The sequence below is a fragment of the Scatophagus argus genome, chromosome 5 (genome assembly GCF_020382885.2).
Source record: "Scatophagus argus isolate fScaArg1 chromosome 5, fScaArg1.pri, whole genome shotgun sequence".
Classification (NCBI taxonomy): domain Eukaryota; kingdom Metazoa; phylum Chordata; class Actinopteri; family Scatophagidae; genus Scatophagus; species Scatophagus argus.
This window is the reverse complement of record NC_058497.1, coordinates 20941646-20969135: the sequence shown is the minus strand read 5'-3', so window position 1 is coordinate 20969135 and position 27490 is coordinate 20941646. Positions and strand designations below refer to the sequence as shown.

The 27490-nt window shown below is 39.6% G+C and overlaps 4 protein-coding genes across 4 annotated transcripts; 1 reads left to right on the top strand and 3 right to left on the bottom strand.

The window, feature by feature from the left end:
* The first annotated feature begins 676 nt into the window (after nt 1–676).
* LOC124059235 (protocadherin Fat 4) lies at nt 677–13670 on the top strand. Its single transcript, XM_046389087.1, has 15 exons — nt 677–1002; nt 1208–1549; nt 1994–2907; nt 3003–3177; nt 3296–3476; nt 3749–3999; nt 4098–8429; nt 8520–8621; nt 9188–9489; nt 9586–9671; nt 9790–9966; nt 10239–10366; nt 10510–10727; nt 10817–11075; nt 11551–13670. The coding sequence occupies exons 1-15, from the start codon at nt 948–950 to the stop codon at nt 12969–12971; spliced, it is 8943 nt and encodes a 2980-aa protein (XP_046245043.1). The 5' UTR covers nt 677–947; the 3' UTR covers nt 12972–13670.
* A 1102-nt stretch (nt 13671–14772) lies between these two features.
* On the bottom strand, nt 14773–18114 carry LOC124059234 (olfactory receptor 1E3-like). Its single transcript, XM_046389086.1, has 2 exons — nt 16790–18114; nt 14773–15772 (listed from the first exon to the last, which is right to left on the bottom strand). The coding sequence occupies exons 1-2, from the start codon at nt 17740–17742 to the stop codon at nt 14773–14775; spliced, it is 1953 nt and encodes a 650-aa protein (XP_046245042.1). The 5' UTR covers nt 17743–18114.
* Nucleotides 18115–19625: 1511 nt separating this feature from the next.
* Nucleotides 19626–20599, bottom strand: LOC124059089 (olfactory receptor 52K1-like). The gene has a single exon (XM_046388854.1). It carries the CDS (start codon nt 20597–20599, stop codon nt 19631–19633), a length of 969 nt encoding a protein of 322 aa, XP_046244810.1. The 3' UTR covers nt 19626–19630.
* A 4014-nt stretch (nt 20600–24613) lies between these two features.
* LOC124059000 (olfactory receptor 52E8-like) lies at nt 24614–25691 on the bottom strand. The gene has a single exon (XM_046388660.1). It carries the CDS (start codon nt 25625–25627, stop codon nt 24662–24664), a length of 966 nt encoding a protein of 321 aa, XP_046244616.1. The 5' UTR covers nt 25628–25691; the 3' UTR covers nt 24614–24661.
* Nucleotides 25692–27490: the final 1799 nt, after the last annotated feature.

Sequence of the window (27490 nt, the reverse complement as noted above, 5' to 3'; positions counted from 1 at the left end):
AGACTGATTCAGCAAAACATGGAATATAGCATTACTCCTTTTTTTATTTCACAGAACTTTAGTTCATGTTTTAAAGAAAGGAGGGACACATGGGCTAATTAATCTAAAGACGGTGAGGCTGGTGAGGCTTTCTTTTTAAATACTATGACTGCAACAAACTTTCAGTGTGCTGCGTTTTGTACAACCAAAAGAGCTTTTCTTTTTTCTGCTGCAGGATTTGCATAGAGTGATGTCAAAGGGGGCGTGCCAGTCAGGATTACAAGCTGAGAAGATTGAGTAATCACTATGGATACAGCTTTTATAGTTTTCCATTTGTTGGCCTTGTGTGGAGGTAATCTGTGCAGTTTCCAGGACTTCACTTTTTCACTGCTGTCTGTTTTGTTTTACTTAGGATCTTATTTTCTTACTTGATTTTGCAATTATGACAAAGTAAGAGGCGTTCAGGAAGTCAACTTTATAATGGACTTTACTGTTCAACGGAGAAAATACGCTATTTTATTGTTTAATTTTCTGGTAAGTTGGCCTTGTTAGCTCATGTCACGTTGCAGCAATGAGAGCAGGTTGTTGAGATGACTGATTACAGCCTTTGTGCAAACAAATGTATGAATTTGCTTTTTAAAGTGTGGAATATGCACAGTGAGTGATTTGTGAAAACAAGTCTGTCTCTGGGACAATAAAGACCTTCTATAATTTAAATGCTTGTAAGTTGCCCATTTGTGTAAATTTCACTTGAAACTGAGAGGAATGTATTTCTTTTTTTTCCTCAGGTGTTCAATACTACATCCTCTCATGAACCTTCATCTGGAAATACTGTGAATGTGAGCAGTGTGGGGCAGTTTGCAGATATTGTCTTAGGGCAGCATACGCTTCCCTCCTGGTATTATACATCTATTGATGCTGTGCCCAAGCATAGCAGCTCACACACTCATAACAGATGGCAAACACAGATGGCTTTCTCCAAAACTGTTTATTCATTTGAAGTGAAAGAAGACACAGTACCAGGTTAGTCATCTGTGCAGCAAGGCCATTTCCCACGTAAAATAGGTAATTTAGTTAGTTTGAAATATTATTTAACTTGTGATCTGTATCCTCGTTTTCAGGACAGTTAAAGTCCTTCTGTTTTTGATGATAATTTTGCCAAATGTTTGCCTTTCATTCAACTGTCCTTAGATCATGCAGTGATAATGCATTATTGCTGTGTTGACAGGAACAGTTGTGGGAAAGGTGGAAACAGTGTTTGAAACTCTCACGCCTATCACATACTCAGTGCAGGAGGATGACGGAGAGAACCTGTTCCTCCTGAGCCCCCTTTCAGGAGAGTTCCTATTATCCCGCAGCCTGGATTTCGAAGCACAAAGCTTCTATGTACTCACTGTTGTGGTGCAGCAGGGGGGTTCTCAGGTATCCAGTGTCAGGGTGTACTTTAATGTGTTGGATGTGAACGACAACCCCCCTGTTTTCAGTCAAGATACCTTATCTGCGACATTGCTGGAAGACACATGGGTTGGCGCTTGCTTCTTGGCCTTGAATGTGTCAGATAAAGATGATGGTAAGTGCACAAGTAAAATGGAAATATAATGTTCATCCAACATTCAGCAGTAACAATAACAGTAAAAAATGTTGTCCCATTAATTGGACTGACCTGTAACTGGCAAGCTCAATTTGTACATCCTGAGTAAAGAAAAGGATGAACAACCATGAAAATGAAAGCTTCCAAGTTATGAGTGCAAAAAGTTTTAATGAACATTCACACATTTGAATATTCTTGGCTGCACATGTCACATTTGACAAGTCAAATCCAGACATGAGTCTTGTTAGTATTTCTGTTAATTAATTTACTTGATTGTGTTTTGCTGGAAAGGCAGCCTAGAAATTCAGTAAAGTCTGCACATTTTAGTTTCCCATTTTCAGTGCATCATGTGGATAGTGCAATGTTTTGCTACCAGCCATTTTTTGAAATTACATCAGGTATTATATTTTCTCTCTCCGCCAGGTGAGAACGGAGACTTGAAACTGAGAGTGGTCGGTGGAGATGAAGAGGAAGTATTCTTCATAAACCCATCTGGTAGTTTGTGTTTGAACACAGAGTTAGACAGAGAGAGACAACCCTTTTACAATCTAACTGTGACAGCCAATGACTGTGTTCACCCTGTATCTTTACGGTTCACCACCACAGCATGTGTCTTTGTAGTGGTTGATGATGTCAATGACAATCCTCCAGTGTTTGTGTCAACCAAAATATTCAGTTTACCAGAAGACACTGCACTTCATTCTGTTATAATGACTGTACATGCTGAGGATGAAGATGCTGGATACAATGGGGAAGTCTTATATTATTTGAGCAACACTTCTGGTGGCATATTTAGCATTGATAATAGAAGTGGAAAAATATACCTGGAGGAGGAATTAGACAGAGAACAGGAAGAAACCCTGACTATTACTGTAACCGCCACTGATAAAGGCTCACCTAGAATGACAACCACTATGAATATCACAGTGCATGTTGAGGATGCTAATGACCATGACCCTGAGTTCCCACAAAGCACATACAACCTGACAATCAGTGAGGATATCCCCAGAGGAACGAGCCTGCTTCGTGTTCAAGCTCTGGATCGAGATGTCGGGACAAATGGGCAAGTGCGGTACACGTTGACCCAGGCAAGTCCTTTTGTGGTGGACATGGTTCGAGGTGTCGTCACCGTAATGGATAAATTGGACAGGGAGAAGGATTCAAACTACACCTTAATTATGACAGCTGTAGATCAGGGGGATAAACCCAGATCTGCTACTGCCACCATCAATGTCTCAGTGTTGGATGTCAATGACTTTGCACCTGTTTTTACTCCAACAACAGTCTCCCTGCATGTAAGGGAGAATGAGGAGGACCCTTCTCAGCTAACATATCAGGTGGTAGTAGTTTCTTTTATTTGAAGAGTTCCTTCATTGTTAAAGTAAATAATTTTTTCATGTTCATTCCTAAATTGTTTGTCTTTTTTAAACAGGTCTCTGCTTTGGATGAAGATTTAGGCATCAACAGCCAGCTTACGTACTATATACAGAAAGGAAATAGTGATGGTTTGTTCTCCATCACTCCCAGTGGCATGTTGCAAATTTTACAGAGCCTGGACCGGGAGAGGGAATCATTGTACTTCTTTACCATCGTAGCTGTTGATTCAGGTGATTCAGGCCAAAGCTAAAATGAAATAAATGTTACCATATCTTCTGTAATTTTATTTTTGCCTTCGGTGTCACCTCAAACTGTTTGATCATTTGATATTTACTTTGTCATTTGAAGGACTGCCACCTCTAACAGGAACTCTAACCGTGCATGTCATAGTGGATGATGTCAATGATAACCGTCCACAGTTTACTGAAGAAGTCTACAACACCATAGTATCTGAGGACAGCCCTGTTGGCACTGTGTTTGCCATGATGACGGCATTTGACATTGACGAGGGTGTCAGTGGGGAAATAAGGTAAAATGTCACAACAAAAAGTCACCAAAATTTGACAGCAGGTTTTTAAAGTACAATCTATAGTTTGCACGTGAGAAATTACTGCTGAAGCTATGCATTTTTGTTGGTGTTGTCGCTGCCTTGGTATCATATTTCTTGGGGACAGTAGCCCAACAGTAGGAACAACATTCCCTACACAATAGCCTTCCTTGAATTCCATATACATATACAGGTTGATTTATACTTTTCTACAATTCACTGAAATGCTACTGTATGGTTTGACTCTCCTCTAGGTATTCCATGGAGAACTTCGATGTGCCCTTCGCCATTGATGAAACATCTGGAGAGCTGTTTACAACCGATGTCTTGGACAGGGAGACAGTCGCTATTTACAGGCTGATGGTGATTGCCAGTGATAAACATCCTACTTGGCCTCTGTCAAGTGCAGTGCTTGTTACTGTGCTCATCGGTGATATTAATGACCACTGGCCCCAGTTTATGAACAGCCCATATGTGGCCTATGTGCCCAGTGAACTGGGTCCAGGTGAGAGATTTTACTTCCACTTTGCAGTTGTATGTTTCATCCTGGATAATATGGACTTGAGTTTTTTTTACCCATGTTTTTGTCTTTTCCCCCTACAGGCTCAGCTGTTTGTGCAGTAAGAGCAACAGATGGAGATACGGAGATGAATGCAGAACTACAGTATTCGTTATATGGACAAAGTTCAGATCTGTTTTCCATCTCTCCATATAGTGGCACCATATTCACTTCAGTCGCCCTCCAGAGAACAGAAGACATCATTATCAATGTACATGTGGAAGATGCTGGAGAAAATCCTAAATTTGACATCACTACCATCAGCATCAGATTTCAGAACATTTCTGAGTTCCCACAGATGAATGTGGATGTTTTGAAATATACTCTCACTGAGGATGTGCCAGTTGGGACATTAGTGGCAGTTGTCTCTGCAGTGAGCATCAGAGCTGAACCAGTCTCTTTTTATCTAGCTTCTGGAAACTTTGAAGACATGTTTCATGTGGAGCAATTAACTGGAGCACTGATAGTGGAAAACCCTCTGGATTATGAGAACATAAAGGAGTTTACTTTGCTGATGGAAGCCAGAGACTCCGGCTCGCCTCCTTTCTCATCATTTGCAGAAATTCACCTAAACATCACTGATGTAAATGATAATTATCCTCACTTCACCCAAGTTGAGTACAGGTGTGAGGTTTTTGAGAACTCCCCCCCATCCTGGGTTTGTGATGTTCTTGCCATTGATGCTGATTCAGCCAGTTACAGCACAGTGCAGTACAACATAATAGAAGGAAACACTAACCATGTTTTCACAATCGACCCTGAAAATGGTTTATTGAGCACCATCACAAGTTTAGACAGAGAAGATATCTTTGAATTCAATTTAACAGTTGAAGCTGCAGAACTAAACAACCCTCTTCATAAGGACAGAGCAACTGTTATTGTTATAGTTTTAGACAGAAATGACAATGCACCTCGTTTTTCCCACATTTTTGTCACAGAGGTACCTGAGGATTCTCCTGTTGGACACACAATTACACAAGTCACCTCAACTGATGACGATACAGGTGACAATGCAGTGATTCATTACTCCATCACTGACCAAAGTGATGATATGCCATTTATTATTGATTCCGCCACTGGTTACATCTGTGTTGAAAGACCTCTGGACAGGGAGACGCGAGATCATTATATCCTGAAAATAAATGCAAATGATTCAGCATGGAGCATTAGCACTGATGTCACAATAGTCATTCTGGATGTCAATGATAATAGACCAGTATTTTCTGATCATTCTTACACCATTTTCCTCCCTGAAACAAAAGATAAAGAGGCGTTTGTAATGCAGGTTTTTGCAACAGATGCAGACATGGGGCAAAACCGTGAGATTCTGTATGTTACTGAACCTCCAAGCGAGGTGTTTTGGGTGAATGCTTCCTCTGGTGAAATCTTTACGAAGCAGCCACTAATGTTACATGGTTCTGCTTTTGAACTCTACCAATTCACAGTCATTGCATTTGACTGTGGCAATGTTCCTCTGCACAGTAGTGCCACTGTCACAGTGAGACTAGAACCATATAACTACTACCCACCAATATTTTTACCTTTCCAGCCTCTCATTGCTATACCATATCACATGGCTGTGGGTACTGTAGTGGTCCAGTTTACAGCAGTAGATCAGGATGTCAATAACAGCAGTGTTGGCATTGAATATGTTTTGAATGGAGGTAACACATCTGACTTCTTCCAGATCCAAGCGGACAATGGAAAAGTAATGTTATATCAAAGTGTGGAGGAGAGCATAAATTTGTTTTTCACTTTACTTGTGTTGGCAAAAGATCAAGGCACCCCCTTTTTATCATCACAGACTGAAATCACTTTTGAAATTACAGGGAAGAATCAATTTTCTCCAAGCTTTGGTGAGCCAACTGTCACTTTCTCTGTCCCTGAGGACTTGTCAGTAGCATCAGTAATTGGGAAAATTAAAGCAGAAGATAGGGATTATGGTCCCAATGGTGCCATTATGTACTGCTTTACCCCAGAAAATCAATATTTACCATTTTCTGTAGGAGAAGCCTCTGGACTGCTAACACTGATAAGAGAGCTTGACTTTGAAACAGAAAGTATTTATCATTTCCAAATCAAAGCCGTGGATGGCGGCTGGGTCTCTAAAACCGGCGTGTTAAATGTTACGGTGGTAGTTATGGATGTGAATGACAATCCTCCAGTCTTTTCTTCCTCAGAGTATACTGCCTCAGTGTTAGAAAACTCAGACATTGGAACTAGAGTTCTAGATGTGAAGGCTGTGGATGCTGATTCAGGTGCAAATGCACAAATATTCTACTCTCTTGTTGCTGGCCACGTGGATAAATTTGCAATTGATTCGAGAAATGGCACAATCACCACCTTGGATGTTTTTGATTACGAGCGAGAGCAGATCTTTGATATAACTATCAGAGCTTCAAACACTGGGGGTCATGCTTTATTTAGTCTGGCACATGTTGTCATCCAAATCTCAGGTGTCAATGAGTTCACACCTAAATTCAGGACAAAACAATTCAACTTTTTGGTATTTAAAAATGTGCCTGTTGGAAGTAGGATTGGAAAAGTAACAGCTACAGATGATGACCTAGGCTCTGAAGGTCAAGTGTTTTACCTGATGTTTGGTCAAAACAAATATGTGGGCTTTGAAATCAACAAATTTTCTGGAGTAATATACACGACTGGCAGTTTGAGAAAACAAGGTAACAATCACATAGTTTTAAAAGTCCTAGCGAAGAATTCTGGTATTATTACTGGCATGGATGTAGACGAGACTTTGGTCCACATCAGTGTGATCGACATGAACGATGCACCCATATTCAACTCTGCACTTTATGTGACACAAGTTACAGAAGACAGCCCAGTCGGGACATCAGTGATAACTGTGAGTGCTCTGGATCATGACTCAGTCTTAGACTGGAATAATTTCTTTTTCAGTATTGAAAATGGAAATGCAAATGTCTCTTTTGCCATCGATCCAAGCAGTGGTGTTATTTCAGTAAACTCTCAACTTGACAGAGAACTGTTGCCATTTTATAATCTGACTGTTACAGCCACTGATAATGGCTCTCCGCCAGCCACTGGGACTACTAATGTTGTTGTAACTATTGATGACATTAATGACAATGCTCCCGAACTCACGTTCACCGAGGCTCAAGTCAGGGAAAATCAGCCTCAAGGCACCATAGTTGCAAAATTAACTGCATCTGATTCTGATTTGCCGCCAAACCAGGGACCTTTTACCTACTGGTTGGTAAATCCTTCAATGGATACTGCTTTTTCCCTGACCCCTGATGGAGTGTTGTTCACTACACAGACTATTGATCGGGAACACATCTCTGCATATCGAGTCCTGGTGGCTATTAGGGATGCAGGGATCCCTCTGCTGTCATCAACAACAATGATCCACATCGAGGTTGTAGATGAAAATGATAATCCTTCATTTCCTAGAAACATCTTCATCGAGGTGAAATATTTTGGCAGTTCTTTCCAAGGAGGCATAATTGGCAATGTCCGTCCTGAGGACCAGGATGTGTCTGATACTTTCAACTGTGCCATCAAAAGTGGTCCACCTAACATGTTTACAGTAGCTAATGACACATGTGAGCTGTGGTCGTCTCCTTTTCAAGGCGAAGCAACATTAAACGTCACTGTTGAAGCTACAGACCAGGTTCACTTCCCAGTCAACAACAGCATCTACGTAAACTACAAAGGTTTCACAAATGCTTCTATAGACAGCTGTATATTCTTCTATGTGTCATCATCTTCAATGGAAGAGTTTTTGTCAAATAAGTATTTGCGATTTGTAAAAGCTCTGGACAGTCTGTTCAATATGCAGGCCTCGAAGACTCATGTATTCGGAATTAAACATATTGGCAGGGAAATTCTTCTTTTGGCTGCAGTTAAAAATTACAACGGCCAATATCTTAGCAGAGAGGTAGCGAGTGGTATCTCTGCAGGCCATAGGAAACTACTGGAGGCTCAGAGCAATGTGACGATTTCTCACATCACCAGTGATCCATGTCTCACCAGCGCTTGTCAAAACGGAGCAACATGCAACAAAAACATTTACATCAGCCAAGATGTTGCGGTTCTTGAAAGCACGGCGGTCATTTTTGTTTCACCGAGGAAAGAGGTTTTTAATTGCACCTGCCCGGTCGGCTTCACTGGCACACTGTGTGAAGATGACATCAATGAATGTGAGGTGAATCCCTGTGAAAATCAAGGCACATGTGTGAATACTCCAGGAGGTTTCTACTGTCACTGTCAAAGTGGCTTCTCTGGCATTTTCTGCTCTACTGATGTAGATGAATGCCTGAAGCTGAAGTGTCAAAACGGAGGAACTTGTACTCCCACTAAGGATGGAACTCACTGCCAGTGTGTGTCTGGATTTGAAGGTAGATTTAGTATAGTAAAGAAACAAGACAAATTTTTCTGCTTAAGTAGAGTCTCTGTAACGTGTTGGCTTCATTTGTTTTTTTTTCCAGGAGAAATGTGTGAACAGCTGGTAGACCATTGTAGATCGACCCCTTGTGTTCAGGGCCGCTGCATCAATTCACAGGCAGGATTCACTTGCAACTGTCCCTTTGGTAAGAATAATGCATAAAAAGCATCGAGAGACTGACACTACCACTATCATATCTGTATGTAAAATATGAAGCTACAGCCAACAGCTTGCCATTTCATCTTTGTCGTGTATATATGAGTGCAATCCTATGAATGCCTCTGTATGTCGTTTTTCGCTGCTTAAATCAAACCATAACCCTAACTGCTTATTGTGCTTCCCAAGAAATAGTCCAGTACATTACTCTCAGTAAAATGATAAAATGTATTTTTTGTACTTTACCTTTTTGTATAGATTAAACAGGAACTGTAATGTGGTAACTAGTGAGGTTTAAAGATACTGCTGGTGGATTTTGTTTCCTTTAGACATAGCCAAGCTAGTTGTTTAATCCATTTTACAGTCTTTGTGCAAAGTTAAGCTATCTGCTAGATACAGTAAACTGATGGAATATATGAGCATCAGTCTTCTCATCTATGCTTTTATGAGAAAGCACATAAGCTTAATTTGGGCTGTTCCTTTGAATTTCATGAAATATACTCTAACTTTTCCAAGCTAAAATTGAAAACAACTTATAAAAATGTGCTATTTCAGGTGTAAGTGGACTCTTCTGCGAGGAGCACAGTTATGGCTTTGAGGAGCTGTCCTTCATTGAGTTTCCCCCATTGGATCGCAGGACTAATTTAATCTCTCTGGAGTTTGCAACTGTGCAGAGGAGCTCTCTGCTCCTGTACAACCCCGGAGGACTGTCCAGCAGGGAGTTCTTTGCACTGGAGATACTAGATGGGGCCATACATGTCTCTTATGACCTGGGCTCAGGACCTGTGAGGCTACAGACAAAGAAACAAGTGGCAGATGGATATTTTCACAGTGTCACTGCCAGGAGGATTGGCAACGTGAGTTTTAAAAATGTCATCACAGATTAATTTATGAGTTAGAAATTACAGGAGGGAACCTGAAAAGATTGATGTGATACTATTTGCATTTAACAGATGGGTTCTTTGCATGTGGACAACTGCACAGATGTTGAGAACACTGGATTTTGTTTTTCACAGAGTGACGGCAGAGGCTCAGAGAGGTAACTGTGAAGTAAAGATTACTACCTTGCCTATAATGCAAATATATAATTGATTTATGCTTTTAACCTTTTATCTAATCTTTACTGATTACTTTTCTCTGTCTTTATCTACAACTAGGACACTTGATGTTGGTAGTAATATGACATTTGGAGGACTGAGAACTTTTGAATCTATTTTGCTGCATCCAGGTCAGATAAAAACTCATGATTTCATTGGATGTATTCGCAACATTCATGTGAATGGCATCCTGCTGAGACCTTCGATGGCCCTTGCAACATTTAACATTCTTGATTGGTAACCATTTTACAATACCTTCTAAAAATAATACTTCATTTTGTTTGATTTGAACTACAATATCAACATGTCTTATTGGGGTAGGGTTCCCTGCCAGCATCCCTGTGTTGAGTCAAGCAGTGGAACTTTGTTGTTTGACTTCACCCTCTGTCTCCCAACTCATTTACTGTCATCTCTCTCACCATTTAATGAAGGCCTGGAAATATTACATTTGAATGCATATGTTTGCATTTCAGTAATTTGTCTTTGCAACTCATTCTTGTTTAATAAAGGTGCCCTCGGCAAACTCCATCACCATGTCACATTAACCCATGTAAGAACAGTGGCACGTGCCATGACCTTTGGTCTGACTATGTGTGTGAGTGCAAAACTCCTTTCACTGGAAGTAACTGCACCAAAGGTAAATATGCTTTTTAATATGCTTATGCTTATGCTTATGCTTTAATATGCTTATGCTTTTTAATGTGCAGGAAAGATTTTATTAATTAATCTGCATCTTAACTTTAATGCTCTTTTCCCCTCATGTTTTGTCTTTTTGAACAGGAGTGTCAGAAGAGCTTGTATTGCGATTTAATGGGAATGACTACATTGAATATGTCATCAAAGAGCGAGTCAAGAGAGACTACCTGCTAAAAAACCTGCTGGGTGATGAAAAAGAGGAAAACACCAGAGACCAAACAGTGATTAACATCAAGTTCAAGACCAAAGATAATGGCGTGTTGATATTTGTTGTTAAACAGACAGGATACATTATGTTGAAGGTGGGTATGAAATACTTTTATCCAGATGTTTAGTCATCTTGTATTTATGCTTGAAGAGTGAAATTGTTTGTTTTCTCTGTGTAATTTAGATAAATGATAGAAAGCCTGTCTACATTTCCAAAGACATGCTGTCAGGACACCTGTCAGAGTTCACTGTGGACTCACCCGTGGCTGACGGGGACTGGCATGTCCTCCTTTTGTTCAGCAATGGACGAAGCAGTTATCTGCTTCTGGATGGTAAACCAGCCTTGAACTTCACTGACCCAAGTTTGGATCTCACTCCTGTTAGTGTGGAAAAGATTATTATTGGTGCAGCTCTGTCAGGTGATTCAAAGTTCCAGCATTCAGGTAAATATATAATAACGTCTGCAGACAAATGAAATCTTTTTGCAGATTTAATTTGTAAAGACTGCAAAGACACCGCTCTAAAAGGCAATTCAAAAATGCACATGTTTTTTATGCAGGTGTATTGTACAAGGGATGTTGATAGATAAAGAAGCTGTATCTGAAAGAGGAGCGCCTCTGTTGTCAAGTAAAATGATAATGTTGACTTTAAATGTAAATAATGTCCCCAGCTGTCTTGCCTTCCTGATCCTCAGCTGATGACGGCCTTACATGACTTTATTTCACTTCATACAGAGGGTTTCATCAGGTTAGGTGGTATCTTTGGTGTGGAAATAGAGCCTGTGAGTCGGTGCTGTAGCTGGTCCTGTCCCTTTACATCTATAATAAGCACTATCCAAACACATTCTTCTCATTGTTTAAGCAGATCACTAACACGTGAAATCACGAAATGAAGCTCCCTTTTCTCTTTTAATGACAGGGTTCACTGGATGTGTGCAGTATTTCAACGTGACTGGTTTCGCTCTGCCTGTCAGTGGGCGCAGCGTGATGGTGGATGTCTGGCAGAGCTCGACTCTTGTCCAGTCAAGCTGCAGCTCTCCAGGTGTCTGCATCCCCTCGCACTGCTCTGGGGAATACACAGCCGGGAGGGGGTGTCTCTCTGCACACTGTCAAAACTGGTGGAGGTGTGGACTTGCTGTGCAGAACAAGTCTTGCATCTGTTTACATAATGTCTCTGACCACGCCTGCGATATCTGTGTCCTTCCAACACAGAGTCGTGATCGATGCTCTGAGGCACAGGGCAGCATGACTCTGTGGCTCATAGCTGTGGTTTTTCCTCTAATCTTCATCCTGGTGATTATAGGAATGCTTGTTGCCCTTTACAGAGTGAAGCATCAGAATGCCAAGTGTAAGAGTGATAGCTCATCACAGAGAACAGAGCAGGGGACAGACAATGCAGCCTTTTGTTTCGATGACAGTAGAACGCTCAGAGGTGCTGCATCTGCAGAAAAGGAGACACAAGATGACCCAATGAGTGCTGACGAGCGGATCTTAAGCGTGGAGTTTTACTGTGATGCCAGTCTGTCAAGTGCTCAGCCCGTGCCAAACAGTGAGCTGGAGTATTACGAAATCTGCAGCATCTCTAGTGCATCTTATTCAGACACTGCCTCACTGCAACTCAGCTGGCACAGGAGTTTGTACGCCACAAAGTGTGTGAAAACTGAACCTAAACGGTGGGGAGATTTGAAGATGCTGTTAGCAGGATTAAAAAAGGAAAGTACCAGCAAGCAGAGGGAAATAAGTCCTACAAAACCACAAAATGTAGCTTCTCTTGACAAGCAGCTGATGGGTAAGACTGATGCAGAGCAGTTGCAGCATAGCCCTCCTCCATATAAGAAGAGATGCCTGCAACCAGAGTTCCTGGAGCCTGTACAGTGCCTCACTTTTGAAGAAATTAGTAAACTAAACGCTCCACTGGAGCAAACAATGTCACACCAAGCATCCCTGAAGCCCGGATCAGCCAAGTGCACCACAGCGATCAATGTGTCATCTCATAGTGAAACAGACAGCACATTCACCGGCATGGAGTCTGAGTGTGGATGGTTTTCTACCATCAGCGCCAAGAAATATATACGTGAGCAGTCATCCCTGTCAGGGTGCAGCTTCAGACAACAGGCCATCTGGCCTGTCGGCTCATGCTTACCTCACACCTCTCAGTCTGCTGCAGGTCAGTATGAAGTCAAGAGTGCTCCTTCCAGTATGTTTGCACAATGGGAAAATATTTTAAATATGCACCTACCTTTTAGCAGCTATGCCCCTGTGTTTGAGGACATTGCATGTCTACCCTCTGAATCCACTCATAGCTATGATATGCAAAGTGACATAGAGGAAATTATTTGATGGTCATTATATAAGTGTAGCTAATGATATTTAGTCTGTTTTGTTCTGTGAACTTTGCAGAAATTGTTTGTGATTCAGTTAATTAACAATGTAAATTAATTTTAGTCTCAGTTTTAGTTCGGACTTTGACCGGTTTCTGAACAACACCATTTTAATTGGTTCATGTTTACTTGGTCAAGTTTAAGGTTAATGTGACCTTGTAGAGTGTGAATGAATAAATTCATGTGGCCTAAAATTAAACCGTACTTCCACTACCTTACTTCCACAGTGTCCACTCTGTTTTAACGTAGGATGCCTGATGGCTTGGCTTCATCTAGTGGACAAAGTTTAGGTTATATCCAAAGGCTCTCTGTTAAACTGCTTATTTGTAAATTGTTTCTTTGTTAAAAATTGTCTATTTACACTAGCACGTGGTGGAGAGCAATGTTGGGGCATGTTGTGATGCACTCTTTTTCAAGCTGAGTGAAGAGGTTTCACAAGCTGCCTATGGGAATAAAGTACACACATTCTGCGCAAACAGAAACACTCCACAGTGTAAACGATATTAGGCTACAGTTACATTTCTCAAATATAATCAACAACATAAGTGTTGACAAACTCCCAGACACGTATTTGCAAACACAGAGACTTTTTTTTAATGAATTGTTTTATAATTGTAATAATTTATAGATTAGAAATTATTCTCAGTCTGTTATTCAGTTTTACATTTTAAGAACTGTAGACCGATACAAGATGCACAGACAATGTTATTCCCTCTGAGAGCAAACGCTGTTATTCCAGTAACAAACTCTGGGTCACTAAGGACACGAAGGCATTGCTGAACAGGAAGAAGGCTGCATTCGGGAGTGGTGATAAGGAAAAGATGAGGAAAATACAGACAGAACTGAGGGAAAAAATTCCGGAAGGCAAGGAATGTTCCAAGAAGAAGCTGGAGAGTAAACTGGTTCAGAACAACATGACAGAGGTGTGGAGTGCTGTGAGAACTATCACTGGCCATGAAAAAAACGACAATGTGGTTTCTTCCCACCCTCCCATTAACTCCTCGGAAGACACCCCTGTCACAGGACCCTCATCTTAGTCACCTATTTCCAGCCCTCTCCCCCTAATTCACCACAATGCCCCTCGCCCTCATGAAAGTGATGGAGTGGTGTGGACAAAACCACTGAACCACTGCAACTAAACATCACAAAGACAAAGGAGCGGGTGGTGGATTTTAGGAAACCGAGAGTACTGAGGTGGACATTGTGGACAGCTACAAGTACCTGGGTGTCCACATAGACAGTAAGCTGGACTGGTGTCTTAGCAGTTTGTTTCACAATTTAATTTGTATTTAACCTGTAAGTAGTGTACTGTAATGTGCTTTTTTAAGCAAACTCTGGCACAAGAGTTTCCTTCGGAATCAGTATCAGAAAAAAGTTTATTTGATCTTCAGTCAGCCAGAAGGATTCCACTTACGGTCTCAGCTTAATCAATCACTTTATGATTACAAAAACACAGGCACAAAACATATATTGAAATAAAAACAACTACTACAGAATAAACATGAACTCTATTAAAACCCACCATACACATTTTAAATTAACAATGAATTGAGTATCTGTTAAATATAGATTTGCATGTGTCAATAAAATTATTTTGTGATTATGGTCAACAATGCAAAATGTATTTTAGTTTGTTTTTCTTGCAGCTCCTAGCAGCTCCATGCTTCTATATATCTGTGTCAAACAACAGAGAAATTGCTCCCAGGCAAACAAACTGGTTAAAAAAAAAATTTGTGGTGAAGCTCATGTAAAGTAAAATATCACTTCATATTTTGTTTATGACCACTTTTAATGGAAGCGCTTACTTTTCTATTTTTAAGCCTCTTTATTAAAGCCTCTTTAATTTCCTTGGTCTTGAAACAGTATATTATTGGATTAACAACGGCAGGTATGAGGCTGTACGTCATGGTGATAACAACGCGGGCATCGTTGTCCAAACTGAATCCTAAATGGTGAGCAAGATAAACAAAACATCTTGGCACATAATAAAGGCAGGTAATTAAGATCTGGGGAGCACAGGTGGACAGCACTTTGTGGCACCCCACAGCGTGAGACATTTTCAGAGCAGCTATAATAATAGAAAAGTAAGACGAAATTATGAATGTTAGAGGAACCAACAGAGTGACCAAGGCATTTCCCAGCGCTACACTTTTAACATATACAACATTTTCACCACATCCCAGCTGAGTTATTGATATATGATCACAGTAGCACTGTTTAATGATGTTTTGGTCGCAGTAAGGCAAAGTTACAGCATGTAGCACAATCCCCAACATACGTATGAATGTTAGAACCCAGCACAGGCTACAAGCTATTGTAGCTGTTTTGTTTGTAATCACAACAGGATATTGAAAAGGAAACCATATGGCAACAAAGCGATCCAGAGCCATAATCAGCAAAATTAATGAATGAATAGCTCCCAACGAATGGACAAAATACATCTGAGTAAAGCAGGCTCCAAATGAAGATATCACATCATTCCACCAGTATATAGCGATAACTTTTGGAAGAGTCACAATGCCAAACGAGATGTCTGTCACTGCAAGGTGAAAAAAGATCCAGTATGTTGGTTTGTGAAGAGTCCGCTCGTACATGATAACGACTAAAATGAAAGCATTTCCAACCACAATAGCTAGGAAAATAAGGAGAAGAAGAACAGACACTGGTCCATAATACTCAGGTGGGAGTCCAGGGAATCCAGTGATATTAAAGTATTTTATAGTTGTAATATTGGTGTATTTCATAATGTACAGAAATAGCCTTTAAGCAAATATAAGAATAAAATTAAACAAACAAGTCTAGAAGCCTAAAATTGAAAAAGAGAAATTGATTTAATAGCATCAACATCAGAGTCAGTGCCGATTTAGTGATGGAAATAAATAAATACATTTGTAATACCTCAGAGGATCTTCCATATTCCATCCCTCTGAATACTTTGCCTTGCATATCACATATTGTCTGCACAGCCTACCCTTGAACACCCTAACTTAGAAAGACTAACATCAGTGGCACATTATAAGGTTTTCCAGCAGAGTCTAATCTCATGACGTATGTGGAAATTGACACCCAGAGGAGTCTACATGCATGTATGCATATTCTTGGATGCATCAGCTATGACACAAGATGCTCTGAGAAGCCTTCCCCTCAGCCTTCTCCCTCTCCCTCCTGCAGAGGGACATGCTCTCGCAGGCAGAAGGAGCGAGAGTTAATGTGTAGCAATTAACCTGAACTCCATTGCGTGTCCCTGCCTCACATACATTAATTTCTTCTGCTGTTAGTGGACAGGGGCTTGGTTTCAGCATCTTATGTTGCTTCCATTTTGTCACAAGGACTTTGGTAACAGAGCGTTTAGCCACACTTTGGTGAGATGTTTCTTGAAAGCCATAACCTATAGAGACACAGCTCCCGAGTTCCTCTGTGGGATTTGGCACTGTTCTTGTGTGCACTGGCTAAAGCTTCATTCGAACCTCTGGATCAGATTCTACTTTCAATAACTCTCAGCCAAAGCAACTCTGTTTTTGGCTTGGATGCTTTGCTTTGTTTTTTCATCTGCTTCCTCATTTTCCAGTTATTGGACACAAAATGCTAATAGAAAATGAGTTATTAATAATAATAAATAAATAAAAATAAATTTTAAACTTAGACATTTTATTTTGAAAATTTATTCTAAAACTCACAGCGATGGTACACATATGAAACAGCAAAAGACACAGCTTGTCATTAGATGTCATTATTTACACATTGCTCTGATATATATTATCATGTGCACATTATAGAGAAAAGATGTTAATCTTTCTTTTAAAGATTTTCTTTTTCAAGTTTTCTTTAATATCCTTGGTTTTGAAGCAGTATATTATTGGATTGATGGCAGCAGGTAAAAGACTATACATCATTACAACAACAATGCGAACTGGAACACTGAAAGTGAATCCCACATTATTTGCCAGGTACACAAAGCATCTTGGCATGTAATACAGAAACGTGACAAGAAGCTGTGGTGTGCAGGTAGACAGAGTCTTGATGCGGCTCTCGGGGCTGGACATTCGTATAACAGTGACAATGATGGCAAAATAAGAGATGACAATAAAACCCACAGGAACAAGCAAACTGAACATAGCAAGACCAAATGCAATTACCTGAACTTCCCGTACGTTCTCACATCCAAGAGACGTTATTGCTATATGATCACAATAGCACTGTACAATTATGTTTTTATCACAGAAAGGCAAAGTCAGAGCATGTAAAACTATACCAACCATCCATGACACTGGCATAAACCATGATATCCCACAAAGCACAGAAACAGTAGCGTTTGTGAAAAAAGCTGTGTAATGCAATGGAGCACAAATTGCAATAAAACGATCAAAGGCCATCACCATCAGGATGAAAGAATGAACAGCCCCTATGCAGTGAACGAAATACATCTGTGCAAAACATCCATAAAATGAAATAATGTTGTCATTAAACCAATACTTTGATATCACCCTTGGCAGAGTAACAGTCCCAAACAACAGGTCAGTTAATGCCAAGTGACAAAAGATCAGATAAGTCGGTTTGTGAAGAGACCTTTCACATTTAACAAACACTAAAATGAAAATATTTCCTACAGCGATAGCCATGAAGAGTACAAAAAGCAGGAATGACACAGGTCCATAATACTCTGATGAGAGTCCAGGAAATCCAACGAGAAAGAAATGTTTTATCCTTGTTACATTTGTGTACAACATCATTACTTGAATTCACAGCAACAACCAATAAGATATAAAACACAAAGTTTGGAGTAGTTGTTAAATGTCATAAAATATGGAATGGAAGCATAAACAATAGACCTGATTATTTCAAATCCGATAGTTGTGCAAACAAAAACAAATAAAACACAAGCTACAAGATTGTGATTTCATGTGTCCTGTGGAGCACCTTAAATGTAAAGCTTACCTTGTAAAAGTTACAGTAGATCTGCTCCCACGAGTAGGTTTCACTGTAGTGCCACCTAAGACTGCTGAACATCTTGTTTTATAGTTTATTTTCTGTAAACAGGTAGAAGCTCAGGACCCAGATGAGTTCCACCAGTTCCACTTGGGATCCGTATTAACGTGACACGACATGTTAAAACGGTATATCGTTTGATATTAGTGGCTTTCACCTATGAAAAACATAGTGAGGGAAGGAGTGAGGGAGAAAAGAGATAAATAATTCCACCATGAACATATTTTAGGTCAACACAATGAGGAAGTACATAACTGAAAAATTGCAAAATGGTCATACTGAGTGCTGCTGAATGTACATATTTGAATTCTTCCATATAATGTATGTTTGTAGCCACTGAAACACTATCAGAGTTATGTTTAGGGACTCAAAACATTTAAGTGTGGCAAGTTAAATAGTGGTTAAGTATTGAAAAGTCGATATGTGACTTGAATCACAAGACTGTAGAGCAGGTTCAGGGGCCATGATGGATGAGTGAATGAATCTGCCTCAAGTGTGCGAACATTACGGAGAACCTGCTCAGTTTCCCTGTTTGCAAACAGGATGGTCCCCTTACACTGATCCATTCACCAGTGAGAAGAGAGCTCAGTATACGTTGTTAAACTTCTGCCATTTTTAAGTGAGGATTTAGTATGAGGGTGACCTGAAAAACAGACACAGACCCACACACCTTCGGTGCCTGCCGTTGTCAATGAATTCTGAGCCGTGTGAATAAACACAAATGATCTCCCTTTGCATCACTGTCACTGGTGATGCAAAGGGGAAATTCGTATTGCCTTTCAAATGAATATACACATTTTGAAATGTACTGAAGGAAAAATTTAGCTGAATGTCGAGTTTCATTCCCAGGTGATCAAACACCAACACTTTGGGTTGGTGACCAGCATCAGCAGTCTCTGTTAATTGTTTTAAAACACATAACATTTAACTTCTAATTTCTCCAGTTTGTCAGAACACTGAAATCTTCCAAGGCACATGGACCGTGTCCATGGACTTGTTCCAAATCACTGTAATCATGTGATCATTGTGGTATCACTGTAGTCAATAACAGCATGTATTAAAGTCTGTTGCTAGTTTTAAAACTTCTTCTTCTGAGTTTTATGTGAAACAAAGTGACTGACGAGAGCTATTAAATCCAAGGCTCCAGGCTTTTTTTCCATTTCGGAGCAGATACATATGAAGTGAGGACACATGTCACACTTTGCTGTTAATCCAAACTCCAGAAAAGGAGAAAAAAATGTACAAACAAAGCTGGAGTTTTTTCTTCCCTGTAAATTTTATTTTATTATGCCTCATGGGCCCTTTCACATTGTTAAGCCCCAGTACACCCTTGTTTGTTAGTAAAAATAAGACTTTAGTTGTGGTATCTGAGGTTCTTTCATAAAGCAGATAATGTACAGTATTATCTCTTCCTTTTAGCTCATTACTTCCATTGTACGATATACAGTGTGGCACTTCTAAAGCGGTTACACATGAAATTAATTGCTCTGAAATAGAAGCTTTATGGTAATGAAACCCACAGGCACACACACAAAAAATATATAATTTACATACCATCACAATATGTTAACCTTTTAAAAAAAATTCTACATTTCTTGAAAATCAAGGCAACAAAATCATAATATTTCATTATTATAATGAAAGTTTAACCTCTATTCCAATCCTAGTTGTTTTCAGCTTCTTTATCAAACTCTGCTTGATATCCTGAGTCTTGAAACAATATATGATGGGATTAACAGCAGGAGGAAAAAGACTGTACAACAATATCAATAAAATGCGAACATCTAAACTGAAAGAAAATCCAACAGTATTAGCCACATAAACAAAACACCTGGGTAGGTAAAAAAGACATGTGATAAATATTTGTGGGGTGCAAGTTGATAAGGTTTTCTTGCGGCCCGCAGCATTGGACATTTTCATAATAACCACAATAATGGAAATGTAGGAAAACAAGATGAATGCAAGAGGGACCAAAAGACAAAACATGGCCATACAAAGAGTATTTACTTGTACAATTTTAACATCCTGACCACATGCCTGACTTGTTATAGAAATGTGGTCACAGTAGCACTGAGCGATGACATTTGATCTACAGAAAGGCAAAGTAATGGCTTGGACAAGAATGGTGACCATCAAAGACACAGGTATGAACCAAGCAAAGCCACAGAGCACTGATATGATGTTGTTTGTAATTAGCACAGGATAACGCAGTGGAATACATATTGCAATAAATCGATCGAGAGCCATGACCAACAAGATGAAGGACGTCACCGATCCTAAATAATGAACAAAGAACATCTGTGTGAAGCACCCATAAAATGAAATAATGCTATCATCAAACCAATACTTTGATATGATCTTTGGGAGAGTCACGGTGCCAAAAGTTAAGTCATTCAGTGCCAGGTGACAAAAGACCAGATAAGTTGGCTTTTGCAAGGACTTCTCATATAGAACAAATGCCAAAATGAAAATATTTCCCACTGAAATAGCAAGGTAGAAGAAAAAAAGCAGAGCTGACACAGGTCCATAATATTGTGGTGAAAGTCCAGGGAATCCGAGGATGGAGAAGCTTTTCATCTTTGTGGCATTAATATAGATCATTATTACCTGTTTCTAAAGCACCAAGATGAAGAAAACCCTGCAAAGCAGTAGACAAAATATATTAGATGCAGATTATTACAAAAAAACACTTTACAACAATTTTTGCATTTATAAATACATGAAAATTATCATTATATTAATGATGATGATGATTGATTAAAACATTACTTGCAACACTGAGGGAAATTACATATTGCACTATTCTCTCTTTCCCTGATTAGATTCTATCAGATCCAAAGTTTTGGCAAAACATTTCCCTAACAAATTATATAATATATAACAACATAGACAAAGACAGTCATTCAGTGTTCAGCAGTTTAGCAGAGTTTTTCATTCATAGTCCAGGTAAGAGTCGTACCTTTGAGATGCAGTTCAGCAGCTAAGAGGTGAGTGCAGTGCCTGGGTGACAGTTAATATTGGCTCCGATGTGATGTTTGACCATACATCCTCAAAGGGTCAAATCTCAGAAGAATCTCAAAAGGTAGCATGGAGTGCTGAGTCTTACAAACACACTTTCATAGAAAGGATTTTGTGGCACTCTCATGACCAAATGTGATTTCCTGTAATTAGTTTCTTTCTGGTTTACCTCTCACTGCATATCAGTGATTTTGAAAAGCTGATTGTTCTGACTGTGATCTCATTGAACTCATATAACTGAGAATTATTAACCATGACAAAATAGCAACAATAAATTCAGCAGTTCAGTGCTATACCTATTTTTTTTTTGTAGAATATTACATTAGTTTAAATGTGCATAACTTCAGCACAAATGGGTACAAATTTATATAAAAATGGTGACTTAGTCATTCATGTTCATCTGGTGGTTAACATTAAAGTTTGAGAAAAAAAACGCATTAATTGTCAACATTGGCTACATGCAGGTACAGACTTATTCTGTTGACCATGTACAATACAGACTCATTAGGTTATGGCTTAATTTTCAGTAGATTATAAGCTGTCATTAGTTGGAGGCCCAGTGACATTATGCAATATGGTTATATGCTGTTATTGAAAATGCAGTTCTTACTGTATGCCTAATAATGTTAGCAATATTTTCCTGTTACCCTGAGTAATGTTAGTCTATATCCATTCTTTGGCCCTACCTTCTGTGTTAAGAAGAAAATATTGATATGGCTTGTGACATTAGCTCTGGAACCAGTTCTTCTCTCACAACCCTGTGGTTCCAGATGAGTTTCTGTTGATGTATAACAGAGCTAGTTAACAGACCAGAAGATGCCTATTCAGTCCAGTGAAAACTGCTTTTCCTAGTTTCCTAGCTTCCCGGTTTACTTTTTGTGTATGTGGCCCACTGAATATGGTAAGTGATGTTTCTCCTGCCTGAAAGCTCCCACTCAGCAAATAGACTTTACATGGTAAGGATATAAAAGCATATATAGCATTTTGAAATGCTTCTCTCTTCAAGGAAATTTAATTATGAGTAGTAAACCTCTGGGGATCAAATATTCATTACCTTTTTGACCTTGACCTTGTTTTACAGTTCAAGGTATCCTGTCAACAGTTTTATAAAGGTCTCTTTTATAATGTGGTCCATGTGGGAAACAATTTTTGAGTAGCACCATCACTTCCAGGTCTAGACAGCACATTCATGGTTTTACTATGTATAAGGAATGTTAGCTATGATTCAGCAACAGACGCTAAGCAACAGTCCACACCAAACACATATACAGCTGTGCCAAAAAAACAAACAACGAAAAAAAAACGGACTACAGTATAATGAAAATTGCATTTCAGCTACAGTTTCACTGCCACAGACTATGTCTTCTAAGGACCAGTTTCTGAACACTGCCTTTCAGAACTTATTTAGATCTGTTATCTTTTGGGAAGGGACTGTATTGATTTGAGACTGTTGTACTGAAAAATCCAGTTTGAGCCGCTGACAATGGTTGTTCACTGTTATAAATATTCAGTGTTAAAGATTTGCTTGTACATGCGTTGAACGCCTCTAGAAAATGACATCTAAACTTATGTAGAAGACAGCAGGTTTTGGTGATCTCACCTTTGATGTGATGAGCACTGCATAAATACAAGTCATATAAAAAGATTAAATAAGTGAAAAGAGCAAGTCTGACGCTTTGTTACTGTTACAGAGAGGCTGCGTGAGTTATGGAGCATTATTTATTTCTTTGCAAAATAACACAAAATAACATTCCTTTTTCTATTTCTCCCTTTCCCACATGTATATACACACAAATCTCCCATCAGATGAAGACACAGTGTTCACCTGATAGTGTCTGCCACGGTGAAATCATTTGACTTTTTGAAATTATAAAATTGTTAGAAATCTTTAAACTGTGAAAAGAATTTGAATTACATTAGTGTAGCAGAGAATGCAGGACCTACCGGTAAGAATGTATTTTTTAAACATCAAACGACAGGGATGATTGTGTCCTAATAATATTTTATTGAGGTAGAAAAGACAGATACAAGGAGATACAAATGTGATAAAAACATTTTTGTCAAAAGTTCACCTGTTCACCTTTGGCCCATCAAGCCTTGTCTGAAAGGTTGTCCTTTTCAGTGCCATAGATGGAAGCTGATGACTAAATATAATTCATTTCAATTCAATTCAGTTTTATTTAAAGTGCCAATTCATAACAGAGTTATCTCAAGACACTTTACGGGTGTGTAAACAACACATTCAAAAAAAAAAAAAAAGAAAAAAAAAGAGAGAGAATCAAACAGAAACAGGTCCCAGGGCAAAACCCCACACTGAGTAAGCATTTGGCTACAGTGGCGAGGAAAAACTTCCTTTCAACAGCCAGAAACCTCGAGCAGAACCAGACTCAGTGTAGACGGCCTTCTGCTGCGACCAGCTGGGAAGGAGAGGGGGGAGAGGAGAGACAGGGAGATGGAGAGAGAAAGGAGAGGGGGGAGAGGAGAGACAGGGAGATGGAGAGAGAAAGGAGATTGGGAGAGGAGAGACAGGGAGATGGAGAGAGAAAGGAGATTGGGAAAGGAGAGACAGGGTGGATAGAGAGAGAAAGGAGAGGGGGGAGAGGAGAGACAGGGTGGATAGAGAGAACAGTGCAGAGCAGGAGCAGCAGGATCCAGGCAGGGCCATGGAGAGACCCACTTCCTTGGCGGGTGTGTCGCCGAGTGGGGAATACCTATTAGAAACGTTAAGTGGTTGGTAGCACTCGGCGGGCTTTGGTCTGAAGCTATGCCTTCTACGAACAGTCACCCACCGGCCCTGGTTTCCCGGCTGCTCGGGAGTTGTCGGAGGAGAGCTAAAGGCTAAGCTATGTGGCTCCAAATCGACATTCCAAATCGCTAACCTTCGCCTCCAACCTAACCAACCAACCACTAATGGAGGCGGAAGAATAACTAAACATTTGACACACCGAGCAGGACTGAGCAGCAGAGGGGGAGAAGGAAGGAGAGGCTATAGCCAAGTGCAACTTATGGAGCTATAAGCTTAAGCTAAAGTGATAAGATAGAGGCAAATGCTTAACAACAGTAATGTGAGTTTTTAATGTGTAGATGAGCTCTAATATGGACAACAACGAAAGAGCTTTAACTTAAGAATCTAGAGCAGAGCAGAACACCACAATGCAACGCTTAGCGCAGTGTGCGACAAACCGGAAATGACGGAGCACGCTCACTTGAACACGTCAGAGTCCTCCTCTGACGAGTTCAGGTGACGAGTTCACAGTTTGTCAAGCCTGTTTCTGGCGCCGCAAAGAACAAGAAGGCCAAGACTAAAATTTGGCCACGGGAAAATAGTATTAAGAGTTAAATTTGTAGTCCAAGTTCAAGTTGATAAATCCTGCTGTTGGTTTATTGTGTGCATCCTGCCTCATCTGCTTAGTTTTACATTAGTAGGAAAGTTTTATCTCTATTCTTATCTTTTCTTGAAACAATATATGATGGGATTAACAGCAGGAGGAAAAAGACTGTAAAACAATATCAATAAAAGCAGTAAATCACTCTTAAAATAAAGGCTTCACAGTAATGAAACCTGCAAGCACAACATTTTCTATAGTACAGTAGTACAGTCACATTTCTTGAAAATTAAGGCAACAAAATCATCATATTTCATTATTATAATGAAAGTTTAACCTCTATTCCAATCCTAGTTGTTTTAAGCTTCTTTATCAAACTCTGCTTGATATCCTGAGTCTTGAAACAATATATGAAGGGATTAACAGCAGGAGGAAAAAGACTGTACAACAATATCAATAAAATGCGAACATCTAAACTGAAAGAAAATCCAACAGTATTAGCCACATAAACAAAACACCTGGGTAGGTAAAAAAGACATGTGATAAATATTTGTGGGGTGCAAGTTGATAAGGTTTTCTTGCGGCCCGCAGCATTGGACATTTTCATAATAACCACAATAATGGAAATGTAGGAAAACAAGATGAATGCAAGAGGGACCAAAAGACAAAACATGGCCACACACAGAGAAGTGACTGCAACTATTTTAACATCCTGACCACATGCCTGACTTGTTATAGAAATGTGGTCACAATAGCACTGAGCGATGACATTTGATTTACAGAAAGGTAAAGTGAGGACATGGAGTACGACAGCTACCATCAGAGGTAGAGGTATGAACCAAGCAAAGCCACAGAGCACTGATATGATGTTGTTTGTAATTAGCACAGGATAACGCAGTGGAATACATATTGCAATAAATCGATCGAGAGCCATGACCAACAAGATGAAGGACGTCACCGATCCTAAATAATGAACAAAGAACATCTGTGTGAAGCACCCATAAAATGAAATAATGCTATCATCAAACCAATACTTTGATATGATCTTTGGGAGAGTCACGGTGCCAAAAGTTAAGTCATTCAGTGCCAGGTGACAAAAGACCAGATAAGTCGGTTTTTGCAAGGACTTCTCATATAGAACAAATGCCAAAATGAAAACATTTCCCACTGAAATAGCAAGGTAGAAGAAAAAAAGCAGAGCTGACACAGGTCCATAATATTGCGATGAAAGTCCGGGGAATCCAAGGATGGAAAAGCTTTTCATCATTGTGACATTGGCAATCATAATTTAAGTTTACAATAAGATTCTATCAGAACCAAGATGTGAAATAAAAGACTTGCAAGCTAAAAACACTTATTGGACAGTGTCCAAAAACCCATTGCAATGCCAGGTAATATCAGCCTTTTGTCAACTTTATTTTCCTCAAACGATGATGACGTGAATCAGAGTCATGTGGGGTTTTTTATCTGTCCAATGGTGAGTTCAACTTGAGCAACACAACAATGCAGACTCTAACTTCTAACTTTTAACTTTTTTGAAAGCTTAGGTGAAACTAACATCAGTATTGACAAAACAAGAGAACAAATTATATCAATCAGGGAATATGAGATGAAACTGAAATCAATAAAGCACAGATTTTAGTTTGAAATCCTTCATCTTTTCAAATTAGTTTGCATGTTTGAAACTGAGGCAGAAAATTTCCCTAAATGCCATCTCCTAAAAATTATGTCCATATGTACTTACTTTGCATTAGCAAATACATTTTGTAGCAACTTGGGTGATACTTGGATTACATTTTTATTGAAATAATGAGGAAATGACTGTGCATGTGCATGAAATGTTCTCTGTTATCATATTTAATTTTGTTTGCACTGCCAGAATGATCATGTTTTCAGGTTGTCTGTCCAGCATGCCATTCCATTCTTATGAACACAAACTTTTAGTGATGTCTTGCGGAAATTTCCCAAACTTCGTCACAACTCTCCACTTGGAGAAACAAACATATTTTGCTCAAACTTTAGTGGTCAAAGGTCAAGGTCACTGTCGGGTATAACTCAACAATTCATGCTCTAATTATGACAAAATATGAAACAACTGCAATTGTATTTGATGTTTTTTTCCCCAAATTATATCCTTGGAATTAATTTCCACTGCTACACTGATGATACTCAGTTGTACATGCTTATAAAGGCAGATGTGGATCCTAAATTAGTAAATGCTGGAACTGGCTATCTCGAGGCCTGTTTATCTGCTGTGAGACACATTGTCCTGCCTCTAAATACTGATAAACCTGAGATGTTGTTCATTGAGCCTGCTCAATATAGGCACCAATAAAAGTGACAAGTGACAGTAACTCTTGACAAGTAAAAAGTGGAATGGGTACAAGAGGAATGTACAGATAAAGAAGGCAGATTGCTTTGCAGAGGTCAAAGCAAGGGGCAGTGCCGTCTTTTATGAAAGAAATTTCATATCTTCAGACGCAGTTAAAGCTCAAATGGGGGACAAGAAAGAGCCTCGAGCACCAACACAACAATTTATAGTCACATCGGCCTTCAGGTGGATGTTCAGGATGTGAGGGCCACTCTTTGGACCATTGCAACACACAGACTCCAATGATGAAACTGGACATCTCAGCAGGTAGGCATTCAGCCGTGTGTGGATGAAGCTGCCAGGGCCTTACATTGAGATGATTATCTTGGCATACCACAGCCACAGTGGTTTCAGTCTGAGGCGGTGGAGGAGCGGGCCCCTTCACATCCAGTTTTTCAGCTGCACAGCAGTGAAATGAGAAAAAGGATGTAGTATCCTGGCCAACCAACACAGTAGCATGGAGTCCACAAACATGACTCGCCTCTCCTGCACTGAGCAATGGATAAAACACTACTGACTGTAGTCCCTTCACTGTAATCACAGCACTTTTAGAAATGGAATCATATAGATAAAACATAATTGAGTCATACAAATAAAAAAGTTTTTTTTATTGTGGATGATTTGAGGAGTCTAGAAAATGGATGGATGGACTTTGGAGTATTGGACACCTTTCTGAAAGCCTTTCAAGTACAACTGTTTTCCAAACACATCTGCTGATCCAACCTCTGTAACTGCCATTACAAAAAATCAGATTCTAATGGAATAAATTCTGATTCT